Source organism: Psittacula echo (genome assembly GCF_963264785.1).
Source record: "Psittacula echo genome assembly, chromosome: 4".
Taxonomy (NCBI): domain Eukaryota; kingdom Metazoa; phylum Chordata; class Aves; order Psittaciformes; family Psittacidae; genus Psittacula; species Psittacula echo.
This window is the reverse complement of record NC_137738.1, coordinates 3,700,977-3,716,824: the sequence shown is the minus strand read 5'-3', so window position 1 is coordinate 3,716,824 and position 15,848 is coordinate 3,700,977. Positions and strand designations below refer to the sequence as shown.

Below are 15,848 nucleotides of genomic sequence, written 5' to 3'. Positions count from 1 at the left end.
TACATTCAGATTTCAGTCGTGCAAGGGTACGTTGCTGAAAAGCATAAGAAGAACGTATATCGGCAAAGCTACCTAGCACAGCTTTAGCTGTATAGAGGGTATAAGTTTAGGCACAGCCTAAGCTTCAGCTTGTGCACCAGCTCACTGACAGCTTGCTCAGCTCTCCCTCACATCCAGAATTAGAAGCAAGCTTGTTCCACCACTAGCCTTTCAGTCTCCAGGGGTGAGAGAAGAGCAAACATGAGCCCATGATCCCTCCTGCCATGCAAGGACTAATTAAGAGATGAGTGATGATTTTGCAAGTGCTCATATGGCAGCTCTCAGCTAAGACATACCTACGTATATAAGTGCTCCTTCATCACTTACCATGTCTTCTGCTACTCAATTTTACACTAGAGGAGCAACTCAAGCTCAGTAGCAACTGTTGCCCACCTAAGTAATTAATTAATTCATTGAGTAATCAAGATTAATTCAACATGAATTCAAGAGAGAATCCAGGAACTCTCAAGGCCAGTACTTTGGGCTCAGGTATAAGCTAAACAGACATAGCGTGAAAGAAATGTAAGCCTAAACATCTTTTTCAGCCTTTACAGTAAGATTTCAGCATCTGTTATTCTGTTCCAACCTTCTGGATCACCTAACACTGTGACCTTGAGAAAGATGGTCAGACTCATGTGACAAATGAAAATAAACTCTTTTATGTTTTTTTAAACTAATATACACCATGAATGGGAAGTCATTAAATGTTTTTTCCCCTATTTTGCTAGTCTACAATCATTAAGTCTCTCATCACACACACATTAGTTAGTATGGCAGAAAAATATTTTCTCCCACTTGGCCATCCTTCAGACAAACGATCCATACACATTCTTAATGTTCTCCTGAAACTAGCATTTCCTGGACTGAAATACTATATTTTAAAAGCTAATATTCTAGATTTTCCACATTTTAGGGAGGAATTGCATTATCAGAAAAGCTTGTGCCACAAAATGAAAGGAAATGTTTCCCCACTGTGCCCTTCAGAGAACTAATGGAATTAATTTTGCATTCTATGCTAGCAAGATTAGAACAAGAAAGGCAAAACTACCTGGCTTTATCAGGTATTTTCTTCCCACAAAATTAAGCAAAGTAGTATCAAACTGTAGACATTTTTCCCAAGTCCAGCCAAAATGCTGTGATTAACTAAAGCAGAACTACGGACCTCAGCATATTCTCTTCTGCTTACACTTTGAGAGAGAAAGCCAAAAAAGAGTTCACAAAACAGAAAGTTTTGTAAACTGTGCTAGGAAATCCTGAAAGTTTGGAAAACGAAAGTAAGGTAAATATATACAACGATTTAGATGAATAGAAAAACACAAAGTAATACAATGTAGCTAACTCCCTCTCAGCCCTATAAATATAAACGTTTTGGACTAAGAGGACAAACAAAATGGAAAAGTTAGAAGAGAAATTCAGAACACTAAAACAAGGAGAAAAAGGAGTAACTTCCCATTATAGAAAGGCCTTGAAGGAAGAGGAAATGGAAAGATGATAGGAAAACCTTGTTTTCTGTCATCCTCTTGAATTCTTTCTGCTGAACTGTACCACACGGCTACACAGACAACCCTAACCCTCGCTCTCGGCACCGTATGACTTCTCAAAAGGACCTCCTGAATTCTGGCCTCACACAGGTTATAGTCAAGCTGACCAGGCCACCTCACAAGAGGTTTCCCAGCCAGACTCTTCTTTCGGTGATTTTAAACAAAGTACAAGCACAGCAAAAATAAAAGGCAGAAAACCCATGCCTGGTTTGTGACACCCCTTGTTAGCTGCATCAAGGAAGAAAAAATGAGGATTGCCTGGGGGAACTGCATGAAGCTCAGACATCAAACCTGGACCAAAATACACCCAAAATTAGATCCTTTCAGGTCTGGCTTAAAGAGCAATAACTCCATTGTTTGAAAACATGGACAAAAATGTATACCATGAAAGCCAACAATATTGGCCAAAAGGTCCTCCTGTTGGGAAAGTTCCTGAGTTAAATTACTCTTCTGATGGTATAAAACATGACTTTGTTACCACTGCCTATCCATACCACACAAACCTCAGCAACCATATGCATTTACCATATATATGTGTACATATATGCACACATACATCCCCAACACATAAAAATGGGTAGGATCAATATAGAAGGACAGGAACAAACAGTTTTCAGAACTCACATTTGTTTTAGAAAATCAAACAGGAAACAGCACTGGATTATAAATCATCAAAACACATCTTGACACAGAAAGTCAGGACATGACTAAAAAGTGAACACAAAAATGTGAATATAAAGAAGCTTAAAACAAGAAAAAAAATCTAATAAAATGCAGGATCCAATTCCACATTCTGTTTCACTTAAATTCCCCAAGTTCAACTGAAAACAAAGTAATTTAAGGCTTTCAGTACAAATGTAGTAGGTTAGGGGTCCAAGAATGAAATCTGCTGCTGCCATCCCAAATAAAGAAAGCAGAAGTGACAGTAATGCCAAAGTAATCTGAACTTACCCACACATTTCCCAGACAAAGACAACCCACTGTGTGACTTGAAAGTTTAATGTCATATTCTGAAAACAATCGTGCTCATTGCTCTTATGTGGGGCTTTCATACTAGAACACGTAACACCTGCGTCTTTGCCAATAATACAACAGACAGACTTTTTAGAACAAAATAATTCAAATGGCACTAGCTAACATAAGGGGTGTTTGGGCTTTTTTGTAGTTACTGTGAGCATAGGAACAACTGATGCTGTTAACATCTGTCTCATGCACCTGATAGTAAATGAACAACAGTTATGGACTAGGGAGATATTTAAAGCATCTCTACACTACTCATTAAAAGCTAAATCAGCAAGTTGACAGTAATAATGATTAAGATTCTGAACACAGCTATAGAAAGCAATGCAGCCTTCATGACAGTCATCATATAGCCAAATGATAAATATGGAGTCTAATAACTACAAATACAAGAACTTAAAATAAACATTGTTTTACAGAAGATATAAAGCATGACAGCCAACTCACTCAATGAGCACAATTAGCTGAATCAACTCCACAGTGACTGAAATGTGCACTCAGTAATAACAATTAGACAAATGGAAACAATCCTCCCAATACTATGCACTGGCACGAGAACAGCAGTGGCCCATTCTCTGAAGTTCTGTGATGGCAATGCCCTCCTCCCTCTCCCACACCAATGCATGTCACTAACACTAAGTATTCCCATATATACTATCCCACAAGGACCTCATTCAGCACTTACTAAGCTTCAGGAAATGCTAATGTCCTCTTGCCTCCGTGCCCAATGAGGCTAATGGAGCCTTTTTGATATCAATGGGTGGGCACAATAATTCTGGGAAGACTAGCTGGAGATCTGAAGTAGGATGCTAAGAAGCCCAAATCCTTAAACTGACAGTTAGCTTGCATGTACTGCTATTGTCTCCTCTTTGCCAAACAGAATATATTTCAAAAATCATTGGAAAACTGCGGTCAACATTTTGCATAAGCACTTCAGTTATTAACTGGCTCACATTAACAATCAACTAGGCTAACATAACAAACAATTCTTGTTACTCAAACTGGCGTCATTGTAATGAGCTCCAAATTAATCTCATCCGCACACAATCACTAATCATGTTTTGTGCCAACAGAATTTTTAATCAGAACTGAGTGAATCATAGGTTGTTTTTAAAATACATTTCTAATACTTGTTGTCCAAAATGAATAAACACTAGAGCAGGGAAGAAGCTTTTTATTTACATTGAGAGAAGCTGATCTTATTTATGCATACTATACACAAGTATGAAATGCATGAGATAGTTAGGACATTTTTAATGAAAATAAAAATTAAACAAGTTTGTTTCTAGTGTGAATAGCATCATCAACCTGAAGAATTTAGTCCTCTGACTGTAATTGAAACTGTATTATAAAAAAAACCCAACCCAAGATGTAAGGAACAGTTGCCCCTCTGTTAAGTTGCTCCTCGATGTCTACATCATTCTAGAATAAGATCAGAATGCACACAATCAGACCCTGTGACCAGCGGAGTAAGTACTTCTGGTAAGGCATTTAAACAAGCATATATTCTGCAGTGCTAAACTTGAGACTCAACATGAGTTTCAAACTGAAGTGACTTATAATATTTGTGCAAGACATAGAAGCAAAACTGAGTTTCAATGAGCATTTTCAACTTGATTCTGCAACTGCAATACCAATTTAACAAAGCAGTTGATTAGCTCTGCTTATAAAAAAAAAAAGGAGCACTCAATGTATCATCCCAGTGAGGAAACACTGGCCCAACTATTTGGGAATTCTTCAGGAAAAATCCCCACAAAACCAAACCATAGTATGAAATCTTCACCTACATCATCTACTTTTTAAAATGCAGTATTTATGGAATCTTGTTTTAGCTGTCTGCCTATAAGCTGCTTAACTGAACACCTGCTGGCATGCTTGGTGAAAACCTAACTCGAAGGTCTGCCCATGGCCATGGAAACTGAAGGAATGACTGAACCCATCTGCAACACAGCCATTCACATGTCTTCAGGGAGCTCTACCGACAGCCTCTATTAAAGCCACGTAAGCTTGAGGAATCTGGAGTACCTGGTTCTCACACTTCAAGCTAAGCATAATGCCTGACTGTAAGCATAATGCCATGTAAGTGTGTGATGACTTCTGCTTGGAAAACAAGACATTCAGGCAGATGAGAGCAGCGCAGGAAGGCTCAACATCAGAATTCCCACAGATCCAGCTGTATATACTACTTACTTAGAGACTGCATTCCTCATTTAACGCCATCTACATGCTTTTGTGCATGGTAGATTTTGTTTTGATTGCCAGGAACCGTTGCATCAAAAGCATCGGAAGATTGCTCAAGATTAAGAGCATTAAATTACATTCAACATGCTAATCTATTTTTATTTATATTTAGTAGAAGGACATGGTAACACATAAAAGAATCCTGTTAATATCTTAGAATTCAATTAAAATTATCTTCATTAAACAGCTCTGAGATTTGTGGAAAAAAGGGACTTATTCAAATATTTAGCATAACTGTTAACGTAACATTCTGAAGAGAAACTCTGCAAACCATGTTGAACACTACAAGGCAAATGCAAAAGCAAGAATACTCCATATAGACCACACCTGCAAGGTAGAGATAATGCACTCCGATAACATCAGGATGGACTGCAAAAGAATGACCAAGAACCTTATCAAAAAAGGTTACATTTACATAGTGAATACTACAGTAAGGTATAATGACCAAAGGAATGCTGTTGACTTGCAAGTTTCTTTTTTGGTTTGTTTTTAATTAATTTTAAAATAGGCTGGTTCATATATCATCATCTATCAAGGAGCAAATGGCTCTTCAAGACGCTATCCAACAAAGAGGACGGGAAGTCTGTTCTGTGCTTAGGCAGGAGAAAAACAACACTGCCAAAAGAAGCATCATTAATGAACAATGTAAGAAAGAAAACTAAAGTTTTTATCCTTGCTAATGACTTCTTTTCACATGAGTAATATGGCACCATATCACTCCCAACAAGCTTCTCCATCTGAACAGCATTTCTGCAAGATGCCCCAAGTTGTCTTTATTTAATATCTCATTTTCTATTTGTTATCAATTTCAGCTTTTCAGTACATTAAAAAGTGCTCCTCTCCCTTTAACATCAAGTGCCAAAAGTGGTTGCTAGAATGAATACTTGTCAGGAAGTTGTAAGACTGTGAAAAAATAAAACATAAAAATGGGAGAATAGGAGAAGTGGTAAATAGAAGAGTGTAAAAACAAATCTAGAAGTATCATATAAAGAAAAACCTTTCCTATAAATGACTAACATATAACTCTTCAGCAGCAGCATGCCTCCTTCCCGAAAGAGCCTGTTAGCTTAACAGCAAAGTGATTGGGGAAAGAAGACATTCACCTTTTAAAAATTCTGCTAGGCATGCTAAAAATAATTATCAAAACTAATTATTTTAAGATTGTGTAGCTTCTTAATATAAATTACTGTGAAGTGAATAAAGCTAACACCAAAAAAGAACGCATCTGTCACATCACATGTCAAGGACGTGTTCAACCCTGTGGCCAGTGCCTTGTGTTCATCTACCATGACAGGGGTACCCCAGCACTGAACAGTACAGCATGAGAGCATCTAACTTGCTTTGCGGAGCTCTGGAGACATGCTCATAAAACACAAGAGGCTGCAGGAGAGGACTACGCAAAGAGCCTAGCAAGGCCCTACACCAGGAGAAGTTCAATTAAGGAACACTTCCCAGGCGCATGTTTATGCCAATGACTCCCATAGACCCTTACAGGCACCCTATAAAATGAAATATTTAAAGTGTCAATTGATTTTTGGTCAATTTTCTACTAAACGCTGAAAGTACAGAGGAAGTGAGCAAGCAGGAATTACAGTAGAGCTCTCTGGCAAAGGCATACTTTTCTGACACAGCCACTAAACTCTGGAACATAACTACAAGCACCGCAGACTTACTGGAAAAAGAAAATGTGCCCAAATCCTATTGACAAATGATACTGTCAACCCAGAAACAAGGCTTCAGATCTGCAAAGGCATCAGAATAGAGCCCAAAGAGAGGGGGAGAGTAAAAGAGAAAAATACTCTGGGTTTCAAAATACCTTAATATGGCTTTAGTAACTTCTGAGAAGGAGAAGTATTTTGAAAGCATTAATAGCTTCTTATCAGACAAGGTTGGATGAGGCTTTGAGCAACCTGGTCTAGTGGAAGGTGCCTCTGCTCATGGCAGGAAGGTTGGAACTGGATGAGCTTTAAGGCCCCTTCCAACCCAAACCATTCTGTGATTCTATGATTTTTCAAACAAGGCTTTACTACTTGAGACTAATTTTGAATAGGCAACAAAGTGCTTGGTTTCAGGTTGTGATATTTCTTTTCCACAGTAATAAGACAGCGTAAAAATATTTTATTGCTAATTCCTGACCCTCCCGTCTTTTAGAAGGGCATTTCTCCATCTTGATGGTAACACTAACACATATGAGCTGCTTCCTTTCTTTGATGCAGTGGTTCCAACAACATGCAACCTGGCTCTATCCCTCCTCAAAGGAAAACAGAAATCAACATCACTACACACAATTATGCTACTTTCTAAATGCTTTTTAAAAACACAATTGATAATCCTTTCTGATGAGACAGACATTTTAAGATGGTCAAACATTAAACAGACATCTTCTCAAAGATACTCTGAATAGTTATTGTAAATGACATCTTGATAAAAATGCATATAAAAAACAACCCACATTTATGAATTCAACTTTAAATCACATTAGAAGACAAAGTGTTTATACTCACATAACAATGAGAACAAAGGTGGGTTTTTCTCTTTATTCTGCATTGTTAGAAAATTCCTACTGCTGAAGCTGTTTCTAAAAAGCCAAGTCTCCTTGCATGGTATAAGGCTCTCAAACAGTGAAGTACTTACATGCAAGGCAGAAGGATCTGGCAAAAATTCAGCATCCTCTCCAAAGATAAAATCTGGTGGCAGGTCAGGATAGTGAGCATTGAAAATTATATCCCCTGAAAAGTAATAAATGAAAACATTGTTTGTATTTTTATGTATGTGCTTATAAATACATAAAATATTGTATATATGATAAAGATTTTAATATAAAATGTGATAGCTACATTAAATATATTTCATGTATATGTCCCTATATTTTACAAAACTTCACATGCAAGATAAGCATCAGATGTTTTGGGGGATGAAGTCAAATTCTTGAGGCACAGCTTCTTCCTCCTCTGCAAGCAATGAAACATGAAATACATTATTGCTTCATATCTCAAATGGCAATTCAAACACTACTGAGGGTTGCCTCAAACCATCAACTTAGAAAAGTAATCTTGTTTTTCAGAGGTGCCACATTTAGATTGCTGTGTTTGGCATATTAACTTAAAGTCAAATGCAAACTACTAAGATTGGAATTTTCAAAATACTGAAGCTTTCAAAACTTAGTAGCACTTACTCTCTAGTCTCCTTGCCACCCCCAACTCTTAGAAGGAAGAACATGCAGTTCAATAGGAACCCTTCCAACTATCCAAAGTCAGGCCAAGAGAAATGCAGTATTATGCATCTAAATGGAAAGACTAAAATTAACTAAAACCATAAAACTTCATCACAGCTTGGCACTGAGTTCTCATCTTGCCAGTGTCACAAGATATACAGTTAATTACTGATGTGATAGTGCAATGAAATTTGGGTTGCATTATTTCACTAGTAAACATACTTCAGAGTTCATATAGGTTGAGGTGGTCATCTGCATGTGAGGTCTTAAACCCACCCATAATCACTCTTCCTTCTTTATGAAGATATGACAGCATAACTCTGAGCTTTTACATAAAGCATATTTGTGAGGTAGCAAGCATTAGAGGAAAGAAGTCAGTACCTACACAAGATATTCAATGTGACGGTTTTAATTGCTAATATTTTGTAAACTTCTCTTGGCTCTTGTTGGAAGCAAGGATGCTGCAAAGATTAATTTGCAGAGGATAAGGGCTCGCCACAAAGAAGCCAACAGCCAGGCTGCAGTAGGTATGCTCTACAGCATCACTCTAAATCATTAACTCCCTGATCATGGGACTCAGTAGAACACAGTGTAGGTTTATCCTGTCTGCACTCCTTCCTTTCACAACTGTCAGGAGCACGTGTAAGTATGGGACGTGGGAAATAACAGAAGTCTGCCAGTTAAAATACCCAACACAGTCAACAAAATCAATCTTTAATTTCATTTCAAAGAAGAACAAAACAGGCACCAATACTAGAGGACACTGCATAAACTTGCAATAAGAAATGCACCTATATTAAGCAAGAGAAAATAATTGCTAGACTGACCAAACCTTAATACAGCAACAAAGAATTCGGAAAAGTTGACATTTATTAGACTGGATAGCTCCTATGCCACCATAACTCAATCCTTTTCTCCATATTTACTACAATTAAAAAGTTGTGTATCACTCCTTGCAACAACCTCACCAATTTCTACATCCAGAGCAGGCAACTCTTGAGGTTATGTGTTGAAGGAGATGGCACCTTTATACATTCTTTGACTGATCTTTGCTTAGATAAAGGTGTGTTAGGAATAACTCAGAACACAGCACAATGAGAAAGCTTGGCCTGTGACTTAGGTAACCCAGTGCTACTCTGAAGGAAAGCATTGTATCTGTGGTTTTACCATGTTCTTACGTGATGCTAAGTAACTCATTTAACACACACTTTTCATATTGCAGTTGCTAGTTGCATGCTTTTCATTCTCTGCATTTCTGTTTTAACAGAGTTGATGAAACAGTGCACTAACTACAGCTCTGCTCACCAGAAGCTGCACTCCAACTACACAGACACTACAAAAGGCTGCTCAGAATAAAAAAAGGATCAAAATAACTGCATATTTTTCATGTTATAACTCCATATTTGATTAATGAAAAGCTGTTATAGAATCTTAGATCATCAGGTGGCTCCAAGACTCTTCTAAGAGTAGTGAGACTGCCATAAACCGTATTCAAGTCTGCAAGCTCCACGGTAATGGGTGAACTTCATCAAAGCTGCAACAGTAGGTGCAATGTGAAGTACCAAGCAGGTACAAACTTGTTTCCCTCCAGTGTTTTCAGTTCTACAGCATGAAGTGAATTCACAGCAGCCCCCAGGACATCATCATATGCAGTGCTGAAGCATGACAGTAAACTGAAATTGGCATTATTAGTTTAAAATGCTAAGGGGTAAACTTTTACAATTTGAGGTTCAGGTCAGCTGCATATCCACGCAGTGATTCCTGCTGTGGAACCAGGACCAACCTCTAAAGACAGGACTCTCTCTGACCACTCAGGTGTGATGCACGTTCATGCTGAAGTTAGGCACATCAGGGCTGCAGCTGGCCAAACCAATCTAATACCTCTCTTACATGTCCATAGTTGTTCTTTATTACTTTCTGCCACACCTCTTCTCCTACCAAGTGGTATATCATTCCTTATTCACAGTGAATGACTAACTACGCAGGTATTTTGGTTTAGAAAGTTTTCACCATCTACCACCATCACAGAGCTTACTCAGTACAAGGATCAGAATCCAGAGTCAAAATTAACATTGTGATATTTTATTTTCTGTTACTGTTACTTATAATTGCTGTAATTGCTTCTACTGGCCTAGGATAAACATGCCTCAAATCCAAACTCCCAAGTCCCTTTAGTAAAAGTAATTTTGAAACCCATGTGTATCTTGAGATTATTTTTCCCTATAGTATAGTCATCTTCCAAAACACTATACAGTACATGGCTGGAGGGTTTTCCAGGTTTCAAAATAAGCAAAACTATTATTTCAGTGCCTGTTAATCATACAATCACAAAACACTAGTGCTGAGACATACTCAAAACATTTTACAACCCCATGGAACCAATCAAATCATGCTGTTGTCCTTATTTTCTAACTAAACTAGAAACACAACACTCTCCTTCTTACAGTACCATAGGTTTTCATCCAAATGTAAACCCTAATTTATTCTGCTACAATCAAACCTCACACAGGCTAGGTGACATTAAAGACAAAGTTCAGAACCAAATGGCATTTCCACTTCAATATAAACAGTTAGAAAAAAGCTGTGCTTTCTATCATCAGTGGTTTTCATTCTGGCAGTTAAATACAGCATCTTACTACTGAAGATCATTTAGAACATTTTTTTCCACGGACTTAAAAAGGAAAAAAGCATCCCCTTGGTCAAATCTTATTCTAGTAAGTCTCACTTATGCCATGAATCCAAAGGCATTCAGCTGGTTGCTAAAAGGAAAGAAAAAAAGAACCTTTTTCTGAACCATATTAGACATTCACCCACGTGATCCTTGGCCTCTGCATCTTTTCTGTTCCATGCTCTCCCCTTCCACATAGTTTCTCTTATGTCTTGCTTATTTTACCATATTAGGACAGAAAAAGTAACACCTGTGACTCTCAGAAGCTTGGGTACTAAGGAATGAGTTTGGTCTATTCACAACTACGAGCATGAGGTATTTTCATAAGTTATATATTCTCCACAAAAATACACCATTAAAAATCAGACTAAAGACTAAAAGGAATAAATCCTAAATCTGAATTTTGTTCTTGTTAAATACCACAAACCAGAGAAATTAAAACTGCAGTGAACAGTTTGCTTGGCAGGAGTATGACACGTAAATTAAAAAATGCTCCTTTACAGTCAAATACAAGGTATTTAAACAAAAACAATGGCCAAGGCAACAGCAAATCTGGTTTTACTTCACATTCATGTTAACACTAGTCTCCGCATTGGGCTTACAAAATATAAAGTGTTCAATATTTTGAATCACAAGCTACCAGTTTGTCCTGACCCGGTAGAAATACACATTTACTTTTTTTTTTTTAGCTTTTTTTTTTTTTTTTTTTTTAGCAATTTACAATTACAGATTTAGTTTAATAATTGCACAGTTTACCAGTGGTTTACCTTCTTTCAGTATAACTGTGCTGCAGTGAAACCATAAAATTTTCAACCAATAAAGCCATTTGCAAAATTATTGTGCTTAAAGAGTCTGAGAATTGTTACCACTTTAACTTGGAAAGCAAAACCAGAAAAACCCCCTGCATTCTCTTCCCTTCTCACCTAAACAAAACAAATACCCTTTTCCCTTGTATCGCCAACCCACGAGTATGCAGTTCCTCATGTTTCAACTGTTATTCCCTTGACAGTGGTGTTCTCAGGGCTACTGCCCATGACCATCCCACTATTAGAACAAAGCAAGCAAAACCTTCACACTTAGATCATATTTCTCTCATTTCTCTAGATATACTAGCCAAGAATTACTTCAGTGGAATTACATTTCCAATTAAACACTACTACAGAATTTAAAATTAATAAAGTTAAAGCCATGGGCTCAAAGATAAATTTAGAAGAAAAGGGATGTATGGTAGATCTTTCTCTTTTCATTATCCAAAAATATTACTTTCTCTTCCTTTTCTCTCCTCAGGCAAATAACATTGTATTTTGAAATATTTTACTTTACAGCATTTCAAAAGAAAAGATAATATGCTCCCAATGGTCAAAAAAAAATCATATTTAAATTTATCATTTCTTTTAACACACACACACACACACACGCTGTTCTTCTCTCATCTATCAAAATGCAAAAGCAATTCTAACAAAGGAGTAAGGATTGACTTAAAGCAAGACAGGTGTAACTCTCAAACAGATATTCCTTCAGTTCTTACAGTTGCATTCCACTGGCCTCTCCTATATACAGTTTTTCTTCTCCTGATAACTTCCTTTTTGAGATATTCTTCTTTCTTTTTGTTAATCATACCGTATATTTGGCAGTACTGAAAGATGGGGTGCCATACCGTCAACACCCCTGTTTACCTGAAGGCAGCAAAATTAGGAAACAAGGTACCAGTTAACTTCCCAAACTCTACTTTTGAGAGCATATCCCTATTCTTCAGCTTTTACTGACACAAGAATATCTAAGCCAGCACTAAGTATGCAGAATAAACGTATGTGCTCACTGCAGCCTGGAATAAGACCAGTCTGAATGGAATTCATCCGATAAAGGAGATTGACCCATTTGGCTTACAGAAGCAAATAAAAAATATGAACGCTACCTGATCATGAAATGCACTCACAGATAATACGGAAGAGTGCTGAAGCAAGGGGCCAATCCTATGTGTAGAATCAGTTTTGGGAAAATAAAGGAACTGCTCTTGTTGAATATTAAAAAGGAAAAGACAGTAAGTAGAATCATATTATTCATCTATGCAGAATGCTAACATATCTTTTCTAATAGGCACACAAGTTGTGGACAAAAACCACCGATCAATCCCCCCTGTAAAATAATTCTTAATTCTTACCTAAACCAGCCATTGTTAAATGTCTTTACAGGTGCAAAAATAGTCAGTTATTCACTACAATCTGCAACCAAGATATCAAGTCAGTGTAGTCAGCAGTATGACAGGATTTAAATGAACTAAATGCAGACCTGCTGACTTGTCACTGGATCCCACTATAAAGATTTTTGCTCTAGAGGCTTGAAGTCAAATACAGTAAAAGACTACCTGTAGAGTCCATTATTAATTGGCTGGCAAGAGAGATACAATTCCTGGAATGGCAACACAACTTTGGTAAATACAAAATTACTACCGGGAGAAGATACAGGAGTAATTCTATTTTTGCTGTGGTGTTGCTGTCCATCACAGGAATAAAGGCAGATGAAATTCTGTACAGCACATGATGAGCAATATTCTTAGACCACTTAGGCAGCAAAACTGTGATTTCCTCCTCTAAGACCTGTAACTAAAATGAATAAGAGAGTAAAAAATAGAAATCAGAAGCAAAAAAAGAAAATCTAAGCTTTAAACAAGACAAAAGAAATGTTCTTTGAGATCAAGGAAACCAAAGTGGTGGCAGTAGAACCCAGAGCTGTAATCTGCTCACAGAGAAACAGTGAAAATCAGACAGAAGATTAAAATACTAGAGTTCAAGAGGCCACAGAGAACAGTAGCATTGCAAGGGCAGCACATTGTTTAATCACTGTGAAATTCCAGATGACAGCACTGAAAGACAGAAAGCCTGAAAAAGAAAATCTGAAGAGCATAGGCAAAAAAAAACCTACACAAAAACAAAACACCAAGAGTCAGGCTCTCTTAGTAGCAAGAAGCAGTGAAAGCTTGAGTGATAAAGGAAAACCAAAATCAAGACATTCCAGGGTTCACTGGAAGAAAACTGCAATGACCAAGGAACTGATTCTTAATGGTATATTTTAATTATTAATATTATTTAATAAAGACCATTACAGTTTAGAACTCTGCTTATCCTGACAGTTTCCACTGTGAGGTCTGCCTTGATGGTTTAGCAAGGAAAACCAAAATATCTGCAAGAGTTACAAAACACATCACCTGAAAATACACAAGTACTTCTCCGGAAAGAATACCAAACTTTACTCAGCAGGTACTGTTGTCCAGTTAGCAATAAAGGACAGCTCTGCATGTCACTTAAAGTAAGTTTCATCCTTGGAACACAGATTCAACCCCTTACTGGATATTACAGACAGTCTTCTTGGAGTCAAAAATTACAAGCTTTGAAAAATGCAAACATAAAGGAAAGCACTGAGTTTAATAAAACTGCATTAAGTGCTGGATGAACTAATAAAACAACGTCTGCCTCAGATTTTAATTGACAGTCAAGCAAGAGTAGGCTCAAATTTTCTAACCATTCAGGCCATGAAAACACAAAATTTATGGTATGACAAACTAATTTTATCATAGAATCATAGAATAGTTCAGGTTGGAAAGGACCTTAAGATCATTCAGTTCCAACCCCCTGCCATGAACATGCCTCACACTAAACCATGTCACCCAAGGCTCTGTCCAACCTGGCCTTGAACACCGCCAGGGATGGAGCATTCACAACTTCCCTGGGCAACCCATTCCAGTGCCTCACCACCCTCACAGTAAAGAATTTCTTCCTTATATCCAATCTGAACTTCCCCTGTTTAAGTTTTAACCCGTTACCCCTTGTCCTATCACTACAGTCCCTAATGAAGAATCCCTCTCCAGCGTCCTTATAAGCCCCCTAACAACACGCATTGACATAGTTTTTTCTCTAGTATAAAATTGTGGTTATCTCCAAGGTCTCCAGGCTTCCTGAGTGGAGCTGAATAACCTTCCAGCAGCTTGGAATACATGCAAGAGTAAGGTGAAACATGAACATGTGAAAAAAAAACCCAATTAGGTAATTAACTGGATCTCCAGAAAATGTATTAAAGTTATGAACAAGCCATTGTTAACTCACAAGATGTTTACAAGATCTTACCAAAGCTAACAAAGCAATTGTTTTACACTATAGGTAGTCAGCCACTGCCTTGTCTGCAAGTACACTTTCTCCTTTTTCGAGAAACAGTGAATTTTCTGGTCTTTCAGAAACGAGGACTGTGACTATGCAGTTATACTTCCCTAAAGTAGCAAACCAACAGTTTTCGACACACTAGGATTCATGTTAGGGTATTTGTGCAGTGGCAGCGGTTATGATTGATGATATGCAAAGATCTGATCTGTTGCAAAGAGGATGTAACACAAACCACAAAGGAACTACACACTTGAGCCTGTATTTGGTACCACATAATAAAGACCGTACATTGGTGATCTTGAGTATTTTCAGCCAATCTTTTTATTCAGGCAGATTTCGCAACTTTCCTTTGCAGAAATATTCTGCTTTTGAAAGATAACATATCTAGCAACAGCCTACAACAAAGTATCTACAGATCTCTGGTTGCACACCATGGCTGTCTTCCCTTGCCAACATTACAGATCTAAACACAAAATTATTAAAGCTTTCTTGAATCTGCTCTCATCACTATTTATTCCACATGCCGTGAGACTGAACGATTCACAGCATTTCCAAACATGTAATGTTGAAATGTGGAGTATTATTATTATTATTACTTGAATTCACTGCTATTATTAGGTACCTCTGAAAAGACACACTTGTTTACATCACTTTCAATTGATCATGTTAAAATATATAGCATGGTTAGAATGCGTGGTTTGGGTTTTGCAAAGGTGGAGAAGAGCAGTAGCGTTATAGCTGTTTTGTTTAATTGCTTATGTGATGTACAAAATAAAAGAACTGGGGAGGGGGGGTAAGCAGCTGATCTCTCAATATTTAAATTTAAGACATAGTCCATAATCATACTTCTAGGTACTCTTACTAGACTACAGTCATTTAGTATATTAGTATAGTCTGTATTCTTATGTCCTTGCATACAGGCATTTTAATCTACTAATTTTCCTTTACGAATCTGGAACAATTATAGCCTC

The 15,848-nt window shown here is 37.4% G+C and overlaps 1 protein-coding gene across 1 annotated transcript in view; it reads right to left on the bottom strand.

Annotated features, from left to right (window-relative positions):
* Positions 1-15,848, bottom strand: part of BABAM2 (BRISC and BRCA1 A complex member 2) — a gene marked incomplete at its 3' end in the record, with an annotated part of 158,877 nt that overhangs the window by 125,093 nt on the left and 17,936 nt on the right. The window contains exon 3 of the mRNA XM_080616680.1: positions 7,476-7,570. Within this exon, the coding sequence (XP_080472806.1) occupies positions 7,476-7,570 (95 nt within the window). The remainder of the gene's footprint in view (positions 1-7,475; positions 7,571-15,848) is intronic.